The sequence below is a fragment of the Megascapheus bottae genome, chromosome 16, assembly GCF_031878675.1.
Source record: "Megascapheus bottae isolate mThoBot1 chromosome 16, mThoBot2.hap1, whole genome shotgun sequence".
Lineage (NCBI taxonomy): Eukaryota > Metazoa > Chordata > Mammalia > Rodentia > Geomyidae > Megascapheus > Megascapheus bottae.
The window spans coordinates 25,550,846-25,573,063 of NC_143524.1; the positions used below are offsets into that span (position 1 = coordinate 25,550,846).

At 35.8% G+C, this 22,218-nt stretch overlaps 2 protein-coding genes across 5 annotated transcripts in view; one reads left to right on the forward strand and one right to left on the reverse strand.

Moving 5' to 3' along the window:
* Positions 1 to 1,944, reverse strand: part of Mettl15 (methyltransferase 15, mitochondrial 12S rRNA N4-cytidine) — a 116,156-nt gene extending 114,212 nt beyond the window's left edge. For 2 of the 3 annotated variants that reach the window (XM_090347963.1, XM_090347966.1), the window contains exon 1: positions 1,804 to 1,855. The gene's annotated coding sequence lies outside the window, so the exon portion shown is untranslated. The other variant, XM_090347964.1, reaches the window with a different exon arrangement.
* Positions 1 to 22,218, forward strand: part of Kif18a (kinesin family member 18A) — a 60,425-nt gene that overhangs the window by 541 nt on the left and 37,666 nt on the right. The window contains exons 2-10 of one of the 2 annotated variants that reach the window (XM_090347961.1): positions 1,790 to 2,135; positions 7,597 to 7,966; positions 9,503 to 9,660; positions 13,072 to 13,176; positions 13,679 to 13,789; positions 15,455 to 15,652; positions 18,468 to 18,644; positions 19,811 to 19,885; positions 20,084 to 20,196. In XM_090347961.1, coding sequence (XP_090204087.1) covers positions 7,642 to 7,966; positions 9,503 to 9,660; positions 13,072 to 13,176; positions 13,679 to 13,789; positions 15,455 to 15,652; positions 18,468 to 18,644; positions 19,811 to 19,885; positions 20,084 to 20,196 — 1,262 coding nt within the window. In that variant the 5' untranslated portion in view covers positions 1,790 to 2,135; positions 7,597 to 7,641. The remainder of the gene's footprint in view (positions 1 to 1,789; positions 2,136 to 7,596; positions 7,967 to 9,502; positions 9,661 to 13,071; positions 13,177 to 13,678; positions 13,790 to 15,454; positions 15,653 to 18,467; positions 18,645 to 19,810; positions 19,886 to 20,083; positions 20,197 to 22,218) is intronic. The other variant, XM_090347962.1, reaches the window with a different exon arrangement.

Consider the following 22,218-nt stretch of genomic DNA (forward strand, 5'->3'; position numbering starts at 1 on the left):
GTGTGTTTACTAACAACAGTTGTTGAGTACCCTAATTTCTAACAACAGATGGGACTTTTTGACTCTACGTATGTCCAAAGATATTTTTTTTTCATTCCAAGATACAATATTCTCTTATCCGGTCACACCTTCTCACTGTCCTGCTATAGTAATCTTTGTGACTATCTCGAGAAAATGAATCTCATAATCTCAACAATGCTGTATGGTGAATGTAGTGCTGAACATAAAACAGAAATGCTTAGATTAGTTAAAAATGACGAATCCTGTGAATTTCAATAAAAGAGTAAGTTTTAACTAGTTCTATTTTCATGTTCACTTTCCAGTGCAATTTTAAAGCTAAGTGGCAAAATATGCACATGTTGAGATAGATTAAATAGCAGTGTAGGTCATTTAGTCATTAGTATTTCAAAGGCAAAAAGCTGAATTCTGAATTGGCCTATTTGTATGATTCAAGATAAATATTTTCCCTTAGAACTTTTCTGGAACTTGTTTTGTCTCTGTTAATTAAAGATAATTTCCACATACCTTGAGATGTTTTGAGAATTAACTGAGATACATCAAAGACTTAAGAAAAAAAATGCCCAAAAAACCAAGCTAAGGTATTAGAACATCAGGATATACTTGAAATAAAAATGAAAAGGCTTCTAAATTTATTAAACCCATCATCACCTAGCTAAAAGAAATATAATTCTACCAGATATAATAAGATATACTTATTATCTATCCCCCTACTCAAACAATTAGATATCATAGATAGTGCTCCTGACTTTCTTCAGTCGGAATAAGGTGTTGGTTTTTCAACACCTTGTTTCATGTATAAATATTCTGCACTGTTACCTATTATTTATACTGTATACCTGATAATGAATTGTAAGAATATAAACTCCTAAATTGGGCTGGGAGTTTGGCCTAGTGGTAGAGTGCTTGCCTAGTTAGCATTCACGAAGACCAGGGATCGATTCCTCGCTACCACAATATATAGAGAAAAAGCCTGAAGTGGTGCTGAAGCTCAAGTGGTAGAGCTCTAGCCTTGAAAGTCCAAGGGCAGTGTTAAGGCCCTGAGTTCAATCCCAGGACTGGCCAAAAAAAAATACAGAATATAAACTCCTAGAGAGTAGATTTTGACTATTGTCTCCTTTGTGTCTCTAAAATCTAGAATCAATATTAGCTGAATGAATGAATACAACAGTACAACAGTTATATAAAGAAGAATGAAATTCAAATCACAATACTGATTTTATCCAGTGGGGTGACAGAATGTCACTCTGTAAACAGTTTTTCTAGCATGTACAAGGCCCTAAATTGGATCCTACCACCACAAAAGTTAAAATATGAAGATGAGATATCTCAGCAAGAGTATTCCCCACTTTCCTACCTGATAATTTTCTCTCTATGGGGTACGCATCCTCCACTAACGGGTACAATCTAGACTATACAATAACAAAGTCGGCCAGAACCTTTAAATAAATTTGTTCTGTCATACCATCTTCAGAAAATGTAAAAAGCCATGAAATACTACATCGTTTCACAACGCTAATGGAAACAGGCCTAGGAGACCTGACAAGTGCAGCACCCCAATTCACTGAAGAGGCCCCATATCTTTCAGAGCTTAATACCTAGGTCTTAGAGGTTTTCCTGAGGTGACAAGGAAAAGGAAAAATAAATAATAAACATCCAGAACCCATTCATCCACGCCAGGCAGGATCCGCCCCTCCTGCTAGCAGGGTGCACCTTCCACCTCCCGTGTCACTCACACCCTGAACCCTGAATCCAATCCCTGCACCCCCAGGTCTGTTGGCTTACAGATGATTCCAGGTGGCAGCCTCCCACCTGCACCTCCGGTCTAGCCCCGCCCACCTGAGCCACCGCCTCCGGAAATGTGCGCGCAACGGCGTTGTCACAGCGACGCCCCGACCCAGCCACTTCCCACTCCCGGGCCTGCCGCGAAACCGCTGGCGCCAAACTACAGCGCGCCGTTTGCAACGTCAAGCGTGGTGACGTCACGAGGACAGTAGCCAATCAGAGCAGGCCCAGAAGGAGCTGGCTTGGTTTTGAATCTTGGTGGCTGACTTTGGAGCGCCGGGACACCCGGCCTTGAATTGAAGTTGTGGCGCCCACTCCGGCTGGGCCTTGAGGTGAGGGAGAAGCGGGATTGTGGTGTGTGGGACGCTTGTGTGCAGGCAGCGGAGAGTGTGGCGGCCGCAGATCTGGAAGGGGGCTCCCGAGGGGCTTGTTGACAAACACGGGAGGGGGGCTCGGGGGGAAGCGGCGGGGCTGCCTGGGTGGCGGCGAGGGTCTGCGGGCCGGGGAGGGAGGGATCTCCGGCTTTCCAGTCTGAGGAGGAAGGAAGTCGGGAGTTACTTTAAACTTTAAAGGGTCCCCTGGCTCCCTTCCCGGGTGTGGACCGGGGTCTTTTAACTGCCCCGCGCCTGGTAGTGCGTGTGTGTGTGTGTGTGTGTGTGTGTGCTCGTGTGCGCGCCTGCGTGCCCCGTTCTTTCCGGATTCCAGTCTGGGAATCCTTTGCGGACCGAGTGCGTGGACTCCGGGGCTTTTACTGACTGTCAGATGGAGAAACTTCCCTTGTCGCCACGGCAAGGTTTTGTGTTCGTTGGTTTATTTATTGATTTCGTCTGGCCAGGCTGTGAGGGTACCCGTCTGGAACTCCAAATAATAGCAGCATCGAAGCAAACCCGAACTCTGGGCGGCCTAATGAGGTTGCTGAGGATCCAAGATAAGTACCCTGCTTCACTCTGGGTGCTGAAGTGTCCGTCCTACTGGGCTGCTGCTAGTTTCTGCAAGACATTCCTTTAGAACTCCTTAACCTCTCAGTTAAACGCTAAGCCAAGCCTGGCTGTCGATGCTTTATTTTTATTATTATTATTATTATTATTATTATTATTATATGCGCAAGGATTGTTTAACCAGAACTAGTCTTTGTTACATACATATAGTGCAGGCTTTAAACCATGAAACAATTGAACAGTACATTAATAAAACACTCCACAGGTTTTAGTTGAACAGATGGTCGGCCTTTTAATGGTAATTCATTTCTTACATTATTGGCCAAGTGTGTTTACTAGTCCGTAAAGTTTCTACTTTGTTGCTTTTTAACTTATTTATTACTACTATTAAGTCGTTGTATAATGAGGTTTCAATTCAGAGTTTTCATTTTACAAGTGTCTTTTCTCACTGATCAACTTATGGTAAATAATAAAATTACAGTTATGTGGCTGATTCTTTGAAAACTAGCTGTCATTCTTCCCTAGATTGTAAAACAGTAGAAGTGCTATTTTAAGAGAAATTGACATGAAGCTATAATTGATAATTTCCAGTCCTTAAAAAAATGTATCTGGAATGAGAACCAAATTCACATTTGAGTGTGTATTTAAGTAATAACTCTACATCCCTCACCACACTGGAAACATTCTCTTCTGATTCTAGCAAAGCAGAGTTGTGAAGAATATGGGCTTTTTATTAGGACTTGGATCCATTTTCTGGCTCTCTACTTAATTTTCTGTGACCTTGAAAAAAATTACTATAAGGTTATATTCCTACATTTGCAAAGTGACAACACTAAATAACACCATTACATGATTATTATGAAGATTGAATGAGGTGATGAAAGTCAGATGTTTATCCTAGTGCCTGACACATACCCCAGTGACTCAATGATTATCATTGTTCATTATCATTAGTATTGTTATGCTGGCCCAAACATACTTGCTAAGGACAGCTATTGGGTGAAATGTGACAAGTGCAAGGAAAATTAAAAGTTATAGTTCAACATTCACTTAAAATGCACTAAGCTGGAGATTTCTATGAAAAGGGAAAAGTGCTTAGTAGGAGCTGGGGAATGGGGGAGATGGGACAATGTTAACCAAACATACAGACTTCAGGTTATAAGTTCATGAGATCTAAAGTGTAGCACAGAGCATAGTTGGTGATGAATTTATTAATTTGATTGTTGTACTTGTTACACAAGCTCTACATATATTAAATCATATGTCTTGAATATATTCTATCTTTAAGATATTTTAAAGTGTGCGAGTATATTCTTAATTTCTGTGAGAAAATTCCTGAGTTGCCTCTCCATGAGTAAATTGCGTTTGGATTTTATGTATGCGCTCAATTTATTTGTTAATTGTATATTTGAGAATTGTGTTCAAACTTGCTGTGTTAAAAGTGTCATAGTCATTCTCCTACATATTTTAAGACTTTCAAACGTTTTCAAAACTTTAGAAGTGGTGCTGTGACTCGAGGGGTAGGGCTGTAGCCTTGAGCTAAAGAGCTGAGGGACAGTGCCCAGGCCCAGAGTTTGGGATTCAAGCCCCACGACCAACCATTAGAAAAAAAAAAAAAAGTTTTCAAAACTTTAAAAGTTTTTAAGTCTTAAAACTTCAGTTAGATGGTAAGGATAACCTTTATTTTCTTGACTTGGCTTCTCTCTGCCTTTACATTTCTATCTGGTACCGAGGAATCAAACCCAGGTCTTCCTGCATGCTAGGCAAGCACTCTACCACTAGGCCAAATTCCCGGCCCCATCCCTCAATATTTTTTCATCTCACTTTAATGGCTATCTCAACTCGAGCCAAAAACTTAATTAATTAATTAGTTTTCTATTACTCTTTTCATCCTTTATAGCCCATATTTACCTATCTGGAAATATTGTCTACTTTAAGATTGGATACAAAATCTGAGCCACTTTGCTGCTCATGCCTGCATCTAAGCAGATAGTATGTTGAATATATCATATCAGTGGGTTAATCTCTAATCCTTATATTACATTTCTACATAGCAGTAAACATAATCATATTGTTACTTAACCAGTCCTTTTTTATTATTATTATTATGACTATAATCCAAATTATTTTACCCTCCCCCTTCTACTTGGCTCATTCTAGCTAGAACATCATACATCATTCCAGTGTCTTTTTAGACATTCTGTCCTTCAGAAAGTACAATTCACAGTACACCCATAATTAAACTGCCTTACTTCCTTTTTAAAAATTAGCATCAGTTGTACAAGGAATTTCCTTTTAACATGTCTGTTTTATAAACAGTGCATCTTGGTCAGTCACCCCCTCCTTCATTTTCCCTCCTTCTCCTCTCCCTTTCCAAACAATTCAAAGCAAGTTTCCTTGCTCCATTTCACACGTGTACATCAACTATTTTTTTTCTTTTTTTTTCATCTTTTTTTAAATTTTATTTTATTTTTTTATTGTAATTAGTAAAAGGGTTACATGATATTTGCCAGATAGAAGGTGCATTAATTCACATACATTGATACCCTTTCACATGTCTTGGTACCCATTTCCCTGCCCCCTACATCAACTACTTTGACTATATTGTCATCCTTCTTACTCATCTAAGTTTTTTCTTTTTTTGTTGTTTTTGGGTTTTTTTGTTTTTTGCTTTTCTCAGTCATAGGGCTTGAACTCTGGGCCTGGGCACTGTCCCTGAGCTCTTCAGCTCAAGGCTACCACCCTAACCCTGGAGCCACAGATCCACTTCCAGTTTTCTAGCGGTTAATTGGAGGTAAGAGTCTCTTGGTCTTCAGTGCCGGGGCTGACATTGAACCTTGATTCTCAGATCTCAGCCTTCTGAGTAGCTAGGATTACAGGTGTGAGCTACCCACGCCTAGCTACTCTTCAATCTTTTGACGACCTCCCACCTTTAATGTGAACTTTAGACATGTTTCATCTTCCTAATATTCATTTTCCTAAATGAATATTGTCAAAGGTTGGTTCACCACGGGTCCTACTTTAAGAAATCTCATACTTTAATCAAGAAATATATCCTTGTGTATATATACGTATAAAAATTTGTACATATGTGTATATATATAAATATGGCCCAAAGAGCCCAATTCAAGGATTCTTTAAAACTTACCTGCTTAATATGATTTTTTTTTCCCAAGTCTTTCCATTTCCTTACAAAAGGGGCAATGTCATTCTTTCTGACAGGAGCATAGAATTCCATTGTGTATAAGTACCACATCTTCTTGGTCCATTCATCTACTGAGGGGTATTTGGGTTGGTTCCATATATTAGCTATGGTAAATAATGCTTCAATGAACATCGGTGTGCTAGTGGCTTTAGTATGTCCTTGTTTCTAGACATTTGGGTAAATGCCCAGGACTGGGAGTGCAGCGTCATATGGGAGCTTTATGTTTTAGTCTTTTGAGGAACTGCCATACTGCTTTCCAGAATGGTTGAATGAGTTTATACTCCCATCAACAGTATAGTAGCTATCCCTCCTGACCACAACCCTGCCAACATCTGTTGTTATTAGATTTCCTGATAAAGGCCAGAGTTGTTTTCATTTGCATTTCTTTTATGCCAGGGATGTTGAGCATTTCTTCATGAGTCTGTAGGCCATTTTTATTTCCTCTTCAGAGAAGTCTCTCTTTAAGTCTGCTCTCTTTAAGTCTTTGGCTTTTTAATGAGATGGTTGTTTCTTTGAGGATTTGTTTAAGACTAAACAAGAGGTTTGTCTTTGTGATTGTTGTTCCTAATGTACTGTGTGAAGTTATTTCTTTTCTCTTTTTTTCCACTTATGGTTAATCTCATGTGGTGACTACATCTGACTTTGTTACCTGGTATACTGTATATACATTCATTATTTAAAATACGCAAGGGAAGGGGTAAATCAAGATGACTGGGATGGGAAGGGGAGAAGAAAAGGGGGACAAAAACATGAAAAGGGGTATCATTCTGTGAGAAATAATGTGCTCACTGATGAATATAACTGTAACCCCTCTATACATTATCCCAACAATAAAATACAGTTTTAAAAACATACCTGCTAAGGATAGCTATTGCATGATATGTGATGAGTATAGGGGAAATTATCAGTTATATTTCAGTGTTCCCTCAAAATACACTAAACTGGATGTTTTTATGAAAAGGGACATTTCTTATCTATATAATGTTGAATGAGCTAATTTGGCTAATTACTTATACCTCACAAGTTTAGCTCTCTGTGATGAAAACAGTGAAATTCCACCCATAGCAACTTTAAAATGTTTGATTTTGGCGTGGTAGTGCAGGTCTGTAATCCCAGCTTGGAAATAAGTAGAGTTCTCTCCTAAGGTTGCACTGGTAAAAAGAATAAGACATCATTTGAACAAATAACCAAAAAAAAAAAAATGGTGCAAGTGCAAGACCCTGGGTTTAAACCCCATTTCTGCCATAAATAAAAAAATTTTAAGAGACTCCCAGGTGCTGTGGCTCATGCTGTCATTTTAACAACTTGGCAAGCAGGAAGATCAAAGTTTAAGGCAAACCATTCATGAGACCCCTTTAACTCAACCAATAAAAATCTAGGCCTCATAACATGTACCTTTCATCCCCACCATAAAGGAAGCCTTACTAAGATCACAGAGCAGGCACATATGAATGGACACACACACACCAGATAGATAGATAGATAGATAGATAGATAGATAGATAGATAGATATCCAGGTATATATATTTTCCATATTTACTAAGTGACACTAGATTGTGGAAGAAAATTAACACCTTTTTTGAATGAATACTACTTGCAAGATAGAAGTCGAAATAATATTAAAATATTATTTCCCTTTTTAATTTCAGAGACATAGCAAGCATTTCTGTAACAAGAAATCAAGTTGATCGACAATGTCTGTTAATGAAGAAGACTTATGTCATCAAATGAAAGTCGTCGTTCGTGTACGCCCTGAGAACACAAAAGAAAAAGCAGTTGGATGCCATAAAGTGGTCCATGTTGTGGATAAACGTATTCTGGTTTTTGATCCCAAACAAGAAGAAGTCAGTTTTTTCCATAGAAAGAGAGTTACAAATTTTGATGTTACAAAGAGGCAAAATAAAGATCTTAAATTTGTATTTGATACTGTTTTTGATGAAAATTCAACTCAGATGGATGTTTTTGAACATACCACCAAGCCAATTCTTCGTAGTTTTTTGAATGGATACAACTGCACAGGTAATTTTTTTCATTTGGTATATTTTTCCATCTGGCTTCAGTCCAAACATTATTGTTTACATCTTATTTTTATAATCATCAGTCCTTTTATGACATTTCTACAATATGCTTTATGATTGTAAAATGTTTATTATTACTGATTTTTTAATATATTTTTCTTTTAATATTTTTATTATTACAAAGTTGATGCATGGGGGGTTGCAGTTACATAAGTCAGGTAAAGAATATATTTCTTTTTTCTTTTTTCTTTTTTTTCCGGTGCTGGGGTTTGAACTCAGGACCTAGGCACTGCCCTTGAGCTTTCTTATTTTTGCTTTTGCTCAAAGCTAGCTCTCTACTGCTTGAGCCTTGGCACCACTTCTGGCTTTCTATGTATACGTGATACCAAGGAACCGAATGGAGAGCTTTGTGCATACTAGGCAAGCACTCTACCACTAGGCTACTCTCCCAACCCCTACATTTCATTTTGGACCATCTTACCATTTCTCTCTGTATGAAATTTTTTCCCTGCCATCCCCACCTACAAGTTACATGGTTCATTTTCAATATACCATCTGGTGTTACTCATTCAGTTTTATCTCAGAATACTTGCCCTGTTGATCAAAATAAGAAAGGAATATGATTTATTGATTAGGACATGATTTTCATTTCTAACCAGATATTCTTTCTTTGTTCTAGTTCATTTTATCTCAGAAGTTTTTGATTTTCTTAACTCCAAAAAAATAGTTCTCTGTCATTGCTAAATCATTCAGCTATCTCAAAACATTTTCACATGAACTTACATAAAATCAAACAAAGCAGGGCCGGGAGTTTGGCCTAGTGATAGAGTGCTTGCCTACCATGCACAAAGACCCGAGTTCAATTCCTCGGTACCACAAACATAGAAAAAAGGTGGAAGTGATGCTCAGGTTCAAGTGGTAGAACTCTATCCTTGAGAAAGTCCAAGGACAGTGCTCAGGCCCTGAGATCAAGCCCAGGACTGGCAAAAACAAATAAACAAAAAAAATCAAACAAAGCAAAACATGATGAATTTAATTCATTTACTAAAAAAGATTTTACCAAATAGTAATATTAAGAAAATTTAATACTGTATCTGTATATTAGACATTAGTTATTTGTAAATCTAAGAATAGATTATATGAGAGAATTTTATAAATGGCTTCTATGTGCAGTTCATTTATTCAACTTGTATTACTCTTGTGTCAAGTGATTTGCTGAGGCACAGAAGGCTGTGTTGCCATCATACCTTGGTGAAGCTCACATTTGGAATACAATATAATACATGATAAACTAGAGGGATATGGATGTGTAACATATGCTTTAGGGAGAGAATGAATAATTATACATTGCTTATTATCAAAGAAGAAACAAGAAAATGGCATTGGTGCTCAAGTAAGAACACAGGGTTTCTACTGGGTTTAAAGTCACTATTCAGGATATTCAAATAGAATTATCTATCCAATAGACAGTAGATAGAGTAATGTTATGTTACAATGAGAAGCATTGATTCCTTTATATCTTTTCATAAAACCTCAGTACTTGCATATGGTGCCACTGGAGCTGGGAAGACCCACACAATGCTAGGATCACCTGCTGAGCCTGGAGTAATGTACTTGACAATGTTAGACCTTTACAAGTCCATGGATGAGATTAAGGAAGAAAAAATATGTAGTACTGCAGTTTCTTATCTAGAGGTAAGTTGGCAATATCCCCCTTCACACACATAAACACACACGTTCTTCCTTAACCTTCTGAGAGAGTTTTTAGTTACCTAGATCATTCCAATTATTTATACAGTAATCTTGTCATGAATGTGTCAAATTATTGAAGTAGCTGATCTTGAATATTTTTTGTACGTCTTTCTTTCTTTTAAATTGTAAGAATAATAGGAAGAACTTTGAGAAACTCTTCATTCACAAGCTCCATCTTTTAACATTTCTATTGTGTCTATGTATTTATATTTTTGGAGCTATTTAAGTTACAAAAATGAGTGATTTTCATAACTACCAAATAGTTACTAAAATCAGGAAATAGATAAGATTTCCCTATTTCTATTAATGGCCTTTACTATGAGACAAAAATCTATGTCATGTTTTATATTGTCCTTTTTTTACATTTCTTTTAGAATCCTCTATTTATGTGTGTCAGATACAGATTACATACTGACTGAAATACCATAGAAATGATGTTTTATCCCCTCATATCAAGAAGCTTATGTGGTTGCTTGGTCCTATTACTGGCAATTTTAATTTCAATGAATTTCATTTATGCTGGTATCTGCAAGTTTGCTCTAAAAAGGTACTATCTTGTCTTTTATAATTAATGAGTACCTTATAGGGAGATGATGTAAATATCCTCTTCTCAAACTCTTCATCATTAGTATTGACATTCACTGATGATAGATAACTGAGTCAATTATAATGATGGTGATAGATGATGACAAGTTTTGAAACCTATCATTATTTCTAGGGTTATTCTTCTAGAATATTCTTCTAGAAAGAACATTCATTTTCTGTCTTTTTGTTTTTAGATCAATTGATGGTAATCTTTTCTATGATTATTTTAGTGTGGTAAAATTTTTGCAAGATTTGTCCAGTTGAGACACATTCATATGGTTTATTGTGTCATTTTGTCAAATTGTCACCATTCTTTGAAAAAAAACTCCTATTTAATAATTTCTGATGTTTTGTAAATAGTAACTAAATGGCAAACTAACTTTACATTTAGATCATGTTTTAGAAACTAGTACAGAAACAAATTCCTACTTTCACACACAGTGTTAATAGACACTTATTCCTGGTGTCAGAAAACTTTTCTCATTAACATCTGGAAATTGATCCCCACTGACTATTCTTACAAAGATTGATAAAATTCATATATATTATAGAACTTAGAACTTTCCTCATTATACTATAAAACTTACAAATGTAAAACTCATTAGAAAAAATAAAATTCATGGGTAAGTAATAATTTTTTTTCTGTTTAGGTGCTTCATTTTTGTTTGTTTCCTTCTTTTATGACCCTTTTTTCTTCCCCTCCCCTCTAGTCCCCCTTTCCTTTCCCCTTCTTGTCTTGATCTTTTTCTCTCTCATTCTTTCCTTCCTCCCTTCTTTTATTTTCTTTGTTTTTATAAAACAGTACCCAATATGGCATTTTATTCAAGCTATGCACCAGAATTGCCTTTGGAGTATTTAAACATTCATATTGTCACATTTTATCCATAAAATATTTTTATTTAATTGGCCTACACTGTGGCCAAGGTGTCGGTCTTTGCCTGTTACAAGCTCCCAGTTGAGTCTTGTGCACAGATAAACTGGACAGAAATCATTGTTTAATATGATGGAAATGGATTAAAAGAAGCAAATAGAAAAGTAGCTGTTATCCATCAGCAATAAGAATTAAAATATTAGCCAGGAATCTGGCTTCGTGGTAGAGTGCTTGACTAGCATGCATGAAGACCCAGGTTTGATTTCTTGGTACCACATACATAGAAAAGCTGGTAGTGGTGCTGTGGCCCAAGAGGTAGAGTGCGAGCATTGAGGAAAAGCTCAAGGACAGTCCTCAGGCCTTGAGTTCAAGCCCAGAATTGGCAGAAAAAAAAAATATGATAATTGTCTCTTTATATCATTTTATAACTAAGAAAATCGTGTATTTTAATAAATATATCCTTCATTGGAGATAATAGGATGTCTTTAGTGTGGGAAAATATACTTTTTTGTTTGTTTGTTTTTCCTTGTACTGGAGTTTGTACTCAGGGCCTTGCCTTTGCTAGCAGGTACTACACCACTGGAGCCATAACTCTAGCTTAATTGTGGATAATTACCTCAGCAAAGAATTTTCATTATGGGTTATCAGCATATGGGAGGAAATAATAGCATATTTAGTCATGTATGTGTTATACATGTATATATAGAGATATAGATATATAGGCAATCTTTCATGTAGTGTGAGAATTAAACTCAGCTGCTCACATAGATTAGCAAGCACTCTGTCACTAAGCCATGTCATTAACCCTTAAAGATTTTAGTATGTATGTATGTATGTATGTATGTATGTATGTATGTATGTGTGTATGTGTGTATGTTTTGCCTGTTTTGAACTTAGCACCTTAGCACTGTCCCAAGCACATGGCCAGCACTGTATCACTTGAGTCACAGTACCACTTCCAGCTTTTTTGAGTCTCAAGAAGTTCAGTCCTCTTGAGTAGCTAGGTTTACGGGCAAAAGACTTTTATATGGGTATTTTTTTTTCCTAAATCTTATCAGTAATAGATGTAACTGTCATTTGGTTGGCAAGTATTAAACTTTTTTCCTTTAATTCATAAAATCAAGTAAATTTTGCTGTATGTATTATTTATAAAAATTACTTTTTAATGTCGCAACAATAGAAAATGGAGATGTTGGTAGGCATGATATTTCATGTCTGTAATGGCAGCAAAGAAATGAGAATCATGGTTAGAGGGCAGCCCAGTCAGACAAGCACAATGAAACCCTAACTGAAAAACGAACTAAAAACCAAAAGGACTCAAGTAGTAGAACTCTGGCTAACAAGTGCCAAGGCCCAAATTCAATCCAGAACCACAATAAAGAAAATTAAGATTTGTAATCCATGTCCCAGTATAGACAGGGTATCCAGACCCTAGTCTGGATAGACAAATCACTTAGGAGGTCCTAGATGCCCTGTCTTTGAAATGAGGGAACTCTTAAATAATTATGTTATACTTCATGTGTTCAAAGGAAGACAAAAAACATCTGTTCCTGAGCATATGCTTTCTTTCTTCTCTAAAATTAATATATTTCAGAAAATAAGGAGAAGCAATCCAGGCAGCTTAATGTTTTGTTTTGTTTTTTATCATCAATATCAAGTTAGGAATTGCAGAATAAAATTTAAATGACTCCAATTTTAATTTTCAATTCTAAATATAGGTGATCTCTTGTTTTTCCAAAATAGTAGAAAAATGGCAATGTAAGAAAAGGGGATGAGAAGCATAAAAATGAACAGTTGCTTATCTTTAAAATGAAAGTCTAACATCCTTTTAGTTGGTCATATGTGTGATGTAATCGTTATTTTGACATAGATTATGAAGTTATTCTTTTTACTTGAAGGTATACAATGAACAGATACGTGATCTTTTAGTAAATTCAGGACCACTGGCTGTCCGGGAAGACTCCCAAAAAGGAGTTGTTGTTCAGGGTCTGACTTTACACCAGGTATGTTTATAAACATCTTCTGTTTCTAATAGAATACTGTGTTTAGCAATGGCCACTAGCCATTTGATAAAGAAATAGGAGGTAAAAATGATTAAAGTGTATCTTTTGCCTTGTTTTGTTTTCTGTAGAAACGAGAGATCTGATAAGGCATTCGATTTCATATATTAGTCTCCTAAATTTATATTTTTATCTACTCAAAAGACTAGATTTTTATCTTTTATTCCTTATATAATGCCAAGTGCAAGCAAGTGGTACACAGTCTACATTTATTAGGATTAAAATTATAGAATACATTTTCTTTTCTTTTTTTACATTTTTGTTTTGAAGGTCTTATTTGTTGAAATTTATTAAAGGGCCAGGGATGTGTATCTCATCATGCTGGCCTAGCATAATTGAAGCCCCATGTTCCATCCCTGGAATCACAAAGAAAAATAAGCGCTTGTTGAAAAACATTGAGTAGATTTCTAATTTGTGCATTTCTCTTTTACATAAACATCTATAGCCCAAATCCTCAGAGGAAATTTTACAGTTATTGGATAGTGGAAACAAAAACAGGACACAGCATCCCACTGATACAAATGCTGCATCTTCTCGTTCTCATGCTGTTTTTCAGGTAACAAGCCCTTAAACTATCACTCTGGAATTAAAATTTAAGATAACTGAAGCCAAGTTTATTATTGTATAAATTTGTGAAAATAATCTTTCTAGTGATTAATTTAAAATTCATAGATTTTACTCTGTAGTTCTAGATTTATAGAACCAGTTAATGGAGAAAAATACTAATTGACTTTTTTTAGAAGTCCAAAAAGAGCCAAATAAAAGTTAATGTTTTATTGCTTATAAATCTAGTGTGTTTCCCTCCAAGAGATTATATAAAATTTTCACTATGGGTCGTAATATATGAAATTCATTGTATAAGAAAGAAATTGTTACAGTTGATAGCTTTTATACCCAAGGTATTGAAGCTAGTGGTACTGTGGCTCAAGGGGTAGGGCATTAGCCTTGAGCTGAAGAGCTCATGGGCAGTGTCCAGGCCTAGAGTTCAAGCCTCACCACTGACCAAAACAAAAAAACCAAGGCATTGACGCTATCAAGTAATCTCCGTGCAACACTACTTCAGTGATCTTTTCTAGTCTTACAACTAACAGCATTTATTGGTGATCCTGAGCTGAGTGTTTGTGGGACCTAGATTTCCCTCAAATAATTAGATCTTGCTATAATAATAATATTTCATAATGAAGTAATAGTTTTCCTTCTTCGTCTGTTACCACCTGGTTTATTATTTTAGATAAACTACAAAAGAGATTAAACTAGTTGACTAAAGTATACAGTGAAATGACAGGAATAATCCTTTACTCTTTAATATGAAATAATCTCAGGGATCTACAACAGTTTTGGGAATTACAGTAAATTTGCTTTCAGTTTGATTCAGCTATCAAATTCAGCCTTTTGTTTGGATAAAATACTAGAACATTATAGCTACTACCTTGATTTCCTCTTAGGAGAAGTATTTTTTATAGAATCTGCATGCCCCACTATCACCTCCAGCCAATCCGAGTTCTGGGTGTATGGTATGAGAATACAAAAGGCAATAGTTAAACGGCTTATATTGGCTCACAGTTTTAGAAATTTTTGGTCTATAATCAATTTCCCTTGTTTCTTTTGTGCCTGTAGTGAGGCAGAACATTGGAGAAAGTATGTACAGAAACAAAACCTATTTTCTCCGACTGTGAGTGAGGAAATTAAATGAAAGAGGAAAGGGCTAGGGTCCTACTCCTTTAAGGGGAACATGTGACCAAAAGACCTCCTACCATGCCCTACCTTATTGTTGCTTTTCTTCCAGGTGGTGAGGGAAAGCAAGGTCTTACTATGTTGTCTAAACTGATCTCAAAAACACCTTGGCTCAAGTGATCCTCCTGCCTCAGTTTCCCAAATTTGTGGGACTACAATTCTGCACCATGAAGCCCAACTTAGCCCCAACCTTTTAAGTTTTCATCTCCTGCTAGTATCACCAAGGTGGGGAACAACCTTTTAACACATGGGTCTTTGGGAAACATTAGAGCCAAACAGTAGCATTCACATATAAGAATTTGATTTTGTATTTATCTCAACTTCAGTAATTAATTCCATTACTCAGTACTCTAAAATACCAACCAGATTATAGATTGTTCAGGTCATTGCATAAATGCCAGTAATTGTGATTTCAAGTTCTCTGGAGTGTACTTCCCTGTTCATTTTATTAAATCGCTTCCTTGATTTCTCCATTTTCTAATTGAAGATTTATTTGCGACAACAAGACAAAATAGCAAGCATCAATCAAAATGTTCGTGTGGCTAAGATGTCACTCATTGACCTGGCCGGGTCTGAGCGTGCCAGTGCTACCAGTGCTAAAGGAACTCGATTTGTGGAAGGCACAAATATTAATAGGTCACTTTTAGCTCTTGGGAATGTCATCAATGCCTTAGCAGACACAAAGGTATGTACATAATTGGCTAAAGACTTTGAAATACTGACAGTATTTTCTACAGATAATATATAATTTTTTGAGATTCTATTATAACTCAAAGTTTAAGAATATCACATTTTTAGCTAGTGTTTGGTTTGTACTCAGGGCCTTGCACTTATTCAGCTGAAGCTTTACTACTTGAGGTGGGCCTCTAGCCTAGTGTGTATATATATATATATATATATATATATATATATATATATATATATATATATATACACACACACATACAAAAAATACACATCTATACATACATAATGTGTGTGTGTGTGTGTGTGTGTGTGTGTGTGTGTGTGTGTGTGTGTGTGTGTGTGTTGGGGTTTTATTTGTTTGTTTTTTTTTTTCTTTTTGCCTGTCTCAGGCCTTGAACTCAGGGCCTGAGCATTGTCTTTGGGCTTTCTCAAGACTAGAGCTCTACCACTTGAGACACAGCACCACTTCTGGTTTTTTTCTATGTATGTGGTACCGAGGAATCAAACTCGGGTCTTCATACATGCTAGGCACTCTACAATTAGACAAAACTCCCAGCTCATGTAGGGGTTTTTCTACTTTTGTTTTTACTAGACCTGGGGCTTGAACTGTCCCAGGTTTCTTTTGCTCAAGGGTAGCACTCTACCATTTGAGCCACAGCACCACTTCCAGCTTTTTCTGTTTATGTGGTATTGAGGAATCAAACTCAGGACTGTATGAATGCTAAGCAAACACTCTACCACTAAGCCACATTCCCACTCCCTGTTATATTTTGATTTAAAAAACAGTATATTATTAAGGTCCTATGTTATCTCTCATCACTTTTGCTGCCCCTTGGTTATCTCATATTGTTACACTGTCTCACTTTGTTACTTGATATATCGGATATATTTGTATTTGGTTATTTGAAATTGGATAGGGAACGGGGGAAAACAAGATGAGGAGTGGGGGTAGGGGGGAGGGAAATGGGGACCAAGACATGTGAAAGGGTACAATGTATGGGAATTAATGCACCATCTATCTGGCGAATATCATGTAACCCTTCTATTAATTACAATAAAAAATATATGAAAAAAACAGTATATTAAAATGATTAGAAAGTCTTCTAAAAAGCCGTGAATGACTAAAATCATATGAAGTTTGCAAAAACAAAGTATTTGTTATATGTAGTTAACATTTTAACTGTGTGCAGACCATAAATTATAAAACTGATTTTGTAAACATTTCATACTGTTTGAGGAAGACTGCTATGATTTGAAGCACGTAATTACTAGGAAATAGGAATCTGATCAGCTCTGTGACTTAGTTTTCCAATTTATTCATTTGAATTAGAGCTATGTCATTTTAAAATGTTTATTGTAAAGGTGATTAGAGCTGTGTCTTTAAGTACAGGAAATCATTGAAAGTATAGATCCTTTTAGAAATCTTTTATAATTTCTAGAGGCTTGTGGAATAACCTAAGTGATAGTGTGTACCTAGGGAAAGTGAGGCCTTGAGTTTCAACCTTGGTATTACCAAAAAGAAAGAAGAGAACTCTTGTAATTTTATATGTGGTATCTGTATTTTTGTATCCATATTAATTAGAGTATTTAAAGAGTAAAATAAGTTTGTTACATGCAGAATTTTTATTATTCCGTTATTATATTTGTGTGTGTGTGTGTGTGTGTGTATGTGTGTATACTTCCATGTATACATTTTTACTTTCACCTTCTCTTTTTTTTCTTTTTCTTTTTTTTTTTTTTTTTTTTTTGCCAGTTCTGGAGCTTGAGCTCAGCGCCTTAGGACTGGCCTTGGGCTCTCTCAAGATTATGACTCTACCACTTGAGCCACAACACAACTTTGGGCTATTTCTATGTATGTGGTACCGAGGAATCAAATGCGGGTCTTCGTGCATGCTAGGCAAGCACCCTTACCACTAGGCCAAATTGCCGGTCCAATTCCTGTTTTTATAAATGATGGAAATAATGTTTTTATTTTCAGATAGCTTTAGGTGTCCAGAAAAGTCTGAAAGTAATGCAAAGATTTTTTTTTATTGTATTTTATTGTTGGGCTAATGTATAGAGAGGTTACAGTTACATTCGTCAGGTAATGGATGCATTACTTCTCAAACCTTGATAGCCCTTCTCATGTTTTTATCCCCCTTTCTCTCACTTCACCCCCTCCCAATCATCTTGTTTTCCCCCTTCCCTTTCCCTATTTCAAATAAACAATGCAGAGAGATTTTTTTTTTAAGTATTCCTAATGCCTGGTTTCTCCTCTTGTCACTCTTGTTGCTGTTACTCTTGTTATTGTAACGGTGTCCTGCTATGTTGCTCAGGCTGTGCTCAAACTGGTAAGCCTCCTGAACCAGTCTTTGAGCTAGCTGGCATTATAGTCACATGCCACTACACCCAACTCTGTTGGTTATTTTAGTGGGATACATGGTGTAACAACTAATAAACTGATATCTATAGTTTGTTTTTATTCTAAAGTTTATATTTAGATGGAGACAATTTTTAAATATGATTTTTGTCTTATATTAACTGAATAATCCTTTGAGATTGAGGAACATATTAATAATCAGTTACAATTATAAAATCAGGCAAGGCTTTTATTCATGTAGTAAGTAGTAGTAGCAAGCTTGTATTTATTTATTTTTTTTTTATTGTAATTAGTAAAAGGGTTACATGATATTTGCCAGATAGAAGGTGCATTGGTTCACATACATTGATACCCTTTCACATGTCTTGGTACCCGTTTCCCTCCCCCCCACACACACCCCCCACCCGCAAGCTTGTATTTAAATGTGGAAAATGATATAAGATTTTTGTTTCAGAAAAAGAATCAGCATGTCCCTTACAGAAATAGTAAGCTTACTCGCTTGTTGAAGGATTCTCTTGGTGGAAACTGCCAAACTATAATGATAGCTGCTGTTAGTCCTTCTTCTTTATTCTACGAGGACACATATAACACTCTTAAGTATGCTAACCGAGCAAAGGATATTAAATCTTCTGTAAGTACATTTACTTTGCTTTTGTTGCAGAAGTATTAATGAAGGTTCTATTTCTATTAAGTAGTTAGGCTGCTGAGGGCTAAAACTGTCTTTATTTACGTGGTTAATTGTACATTGACTTAGCTTTTGCACATCCTGATTCTGTTTATAATGGATAATATTCAATCTTTTGCATACTTTAATGCATCTCTCCTCAAGTTTTTTCCCATCACAGCAGGTAGTATTTGGATGGTACCTTGGAATAAGTAGTCACTTTAACAGACGGAAGATGATGATGTACTTTAGTGAGCACCAACTAACTATCAAACTTATAAAGCATTTTATTAAAACACATACACACAAAAAAAAAAATTGAAGCTAGGCACAGTGTCTCATGCCTATAATCTCAGGTATTCCAGAGGCTAAGATCAGAAATACTGTGTTCAAAGCCAATCCAGGAAAAAACTCAGGAGCTTATCTGAACAGACAAACAGGATGTGATCATGCATACCTATTGACCAACTACCCAGAAAGTAGAAATAGAAATTTCTCAATCCAGCATAAATTTAAGCACATATTCAAAGAGCAACTAAAGGAAAACAAGCTAAGGGCATGACACAAGTGATAGAGTGCCTGCTCAAAAATGCAAAACTTGAGTTCAAATTTCAGTACTGCTCTGGTTATAGTTACGTGATCTTAAACCAGTGGCTCAATGTCAATAATCCTTACTACTTGAGAGACTGGAATCTGAAGATTATAATTCAAAACCTCCAAGGCAGATGAATGTGTGAGACTTTTGTTTTCAATTAAATAGCAAAACACTAGAACTGGAGGCATGACTTAAGTGTTAGAGCTCTAGCCGTGAGCAAAAACCTTGAGAGCACAAAGCTCTGAATTCAAACCCAGGATTGGCAAAAAAAAAAAAAAAGATACATAATCTCATATAATATTAATATGCACAGCATGTTCTCTTGTTACAGATTTTAAGGAGTAAAACTATGATTGCCACATGATCAAAATTGTCTCAAAATTAGAATTAATTTTTTGTACTTTTTTATTAAAGAATTTATAACATTGATTTTTACATCATATTTCAGATGACATGTTTAACAAACAAGTGTTCAAGAAGGGACTCTATACAATTAATTTTGATTAATGAGGTACAACCTTTTTTCCTCTTTTAACAGTTGAAGAGCAACGTTCTTAATCTCAACAGTCATATATCTCAATATGTAAAAATCTGTAATGAGCAAAAGGCAGAGGTATGTCTGATGTTTACATTGTTATGCTAAACTTCTTCAGTTTTTCACTTATAGGACTCTGTTACTAATTATCCAATAATGTAGTGTATTTCTATTACAATTGAAATCTGGCTTATTTGGTTGTATTCTTAGCTGCACGTTTGCTGTGATCAGGTACCATGGGAACAAATAACTTGATTTGTATTTTCTCTCTGCTAGATTTTAATGTTAAAAGAGAAACTAAAGTCATATGAAGAACAGAAAGCCTTTGCTGATAAAAATGATAAATCAAAGTTAATGCTTCCAAACCCACAGGAAAAAGAAATTGAAAGGTAAAGACAATAAAATTTTATTTTGAGGAATTGTTTTAAAATTTAGATATTTTATGTTAATTATCTTTTGTTATAATTTATCATGTTAGATTCCCACACACAAACACACACATACCCAGCTGAATTCAGAAAGTCACTATTCTGTTGTATATTTTGAAAATCATGTTTTTACTTTACAGATAATAGTGATAATTGATATTTAGCTGTGAGATGGAAGAGGTAAAGCCAGTTACATCACCTATGAAATTAACCTTTAATGTAAAAATTACATGTAAATCTCTTTATTTTTCTACATAGATCAAGTAGTCTACTTAATATATTTAAATTAATTACTTGAGTAAACATCTCATAGTGATAAAAATTGATAGGGACTTAGTAGAAATGGTGTCTCTCAAGAACAGTTTATGATTCCAGATTATAATTTCTGGATTCAGTGTTCCAGTGAGTCAGTTTACAAAACTGAAATTGTCATAATTGTTTTGGGATAATTTTTATTGTTTTTGTTGTTGTTGTTGTTGTTTTTTGCCAGTCCTGGGCTTGAGCTTGTCCTTGAGCTTGTTCTCAAGGCTAGAACTCTACCACTTGAGCCTCAGCAACTTCTGGCTTTTTTCTATGTATGTGGTACCGAGGAATCAAACCCTGGTCTTAGTGCATTCTAGGCAAGCACTCTACCACTTGGCTAAACTCCTGGCTGGGATAATTTTTTTTAACTCCATGGTATTGTCCTTGATGGACTTGCTCTGTATTTCTTAATCCTTGCCCATCTCCATCTCTATATTATTTTATATATGGCTTGATATGGTTTGATGATTTTTTTTGTGCATGTTGATTTAATCTAGTCACTACCAGAAAGTTTTCAAATATAGTTAAAGGAATTATTTTACCCTCAACTACAAATAGGAGTAAGAGCTCAAATTGTCGGAGTTTTTGTGGTGGTTGTTGTTGCTGTTGTTTGGTTGGTTTTTTTTTTTCTTGCCAGTCCTGGGTCTTGAATTCAGGGCCTGAACACTGTCCTTGGACACTTTCTCCTCAAGATTTGTGCTCTGCCACTTGAGCCACAGTGCCACTTCTGGATTTCTGGGTTTTTCTGTGTGTGTCTGGGGCAGAGGGATGGGGTATGAGGGGGTATGGTACCAAGCAATCAAGCCCAGGGCTTCGAGCATGCTAAGTGAGCCCTCCACTACTAGGATACGCTCCCAGCTCCCATATTTTTCAAATTGTAATCTTTGATTCCAACACAGTCATTTTTACAAGCATCATTAGACAATATCAGTGTCAGTCATCCATTCTGTAGACAGCATCAAATTGACTTACAATGAAGCTCTTACAAGTGAAGCTCTGTTTATTCTAGAAATTTCCTACTACTCTCAAGCAACCTATTTAAACTTTCAGTTGTTACTAAATATTTTATTTTGCATCAAATTTTTTGAATTCTTTCCTACCATTCTTAGTATCTTAAAATAAGTAATTCTTTTTTAAAAAAATTCTTTTAGTTTCATCAATGAAAGAAATAGATGGTATAGTATTTGTTTTAATGTTTCATTTTGTTATTCAAATATAGCAGGAAGTCCTCAAATAACACGAATATATTGGAAGAAATCATTCCTCTAAGTTAAAGCATTCATATGCTCTCAGCCACACTTAGCCAAATCACCTCTGCTATTTGAAAACCTTACAGTTAGTAAACTAATTTTTGGACTTGATGTCTTTAAATCATTGAGCTTTACTTTCTGGTGAAATTATTTAGAAGGGCAGTAGCCTGGGCTATGAAATGAACATTTATATGGCTATTTTATTTCAATCTGACTTAATAATTGAGACTTACTATAGTTCCAGACACATGTTAAATAATGCATTTTAACTCATAAATAATTGTAAAATTCTGAATCCTGTAACCTTTATTATTTCTGTCAAAAGTAATTGTCTCCCACATGAAATACCTTTTATATCAATCATATAGTTACATGGGCCTTTTTTGTGCGGGGGGGCGGGGGGGGTCTGGTCTGGGCATCGTCCCTGAGC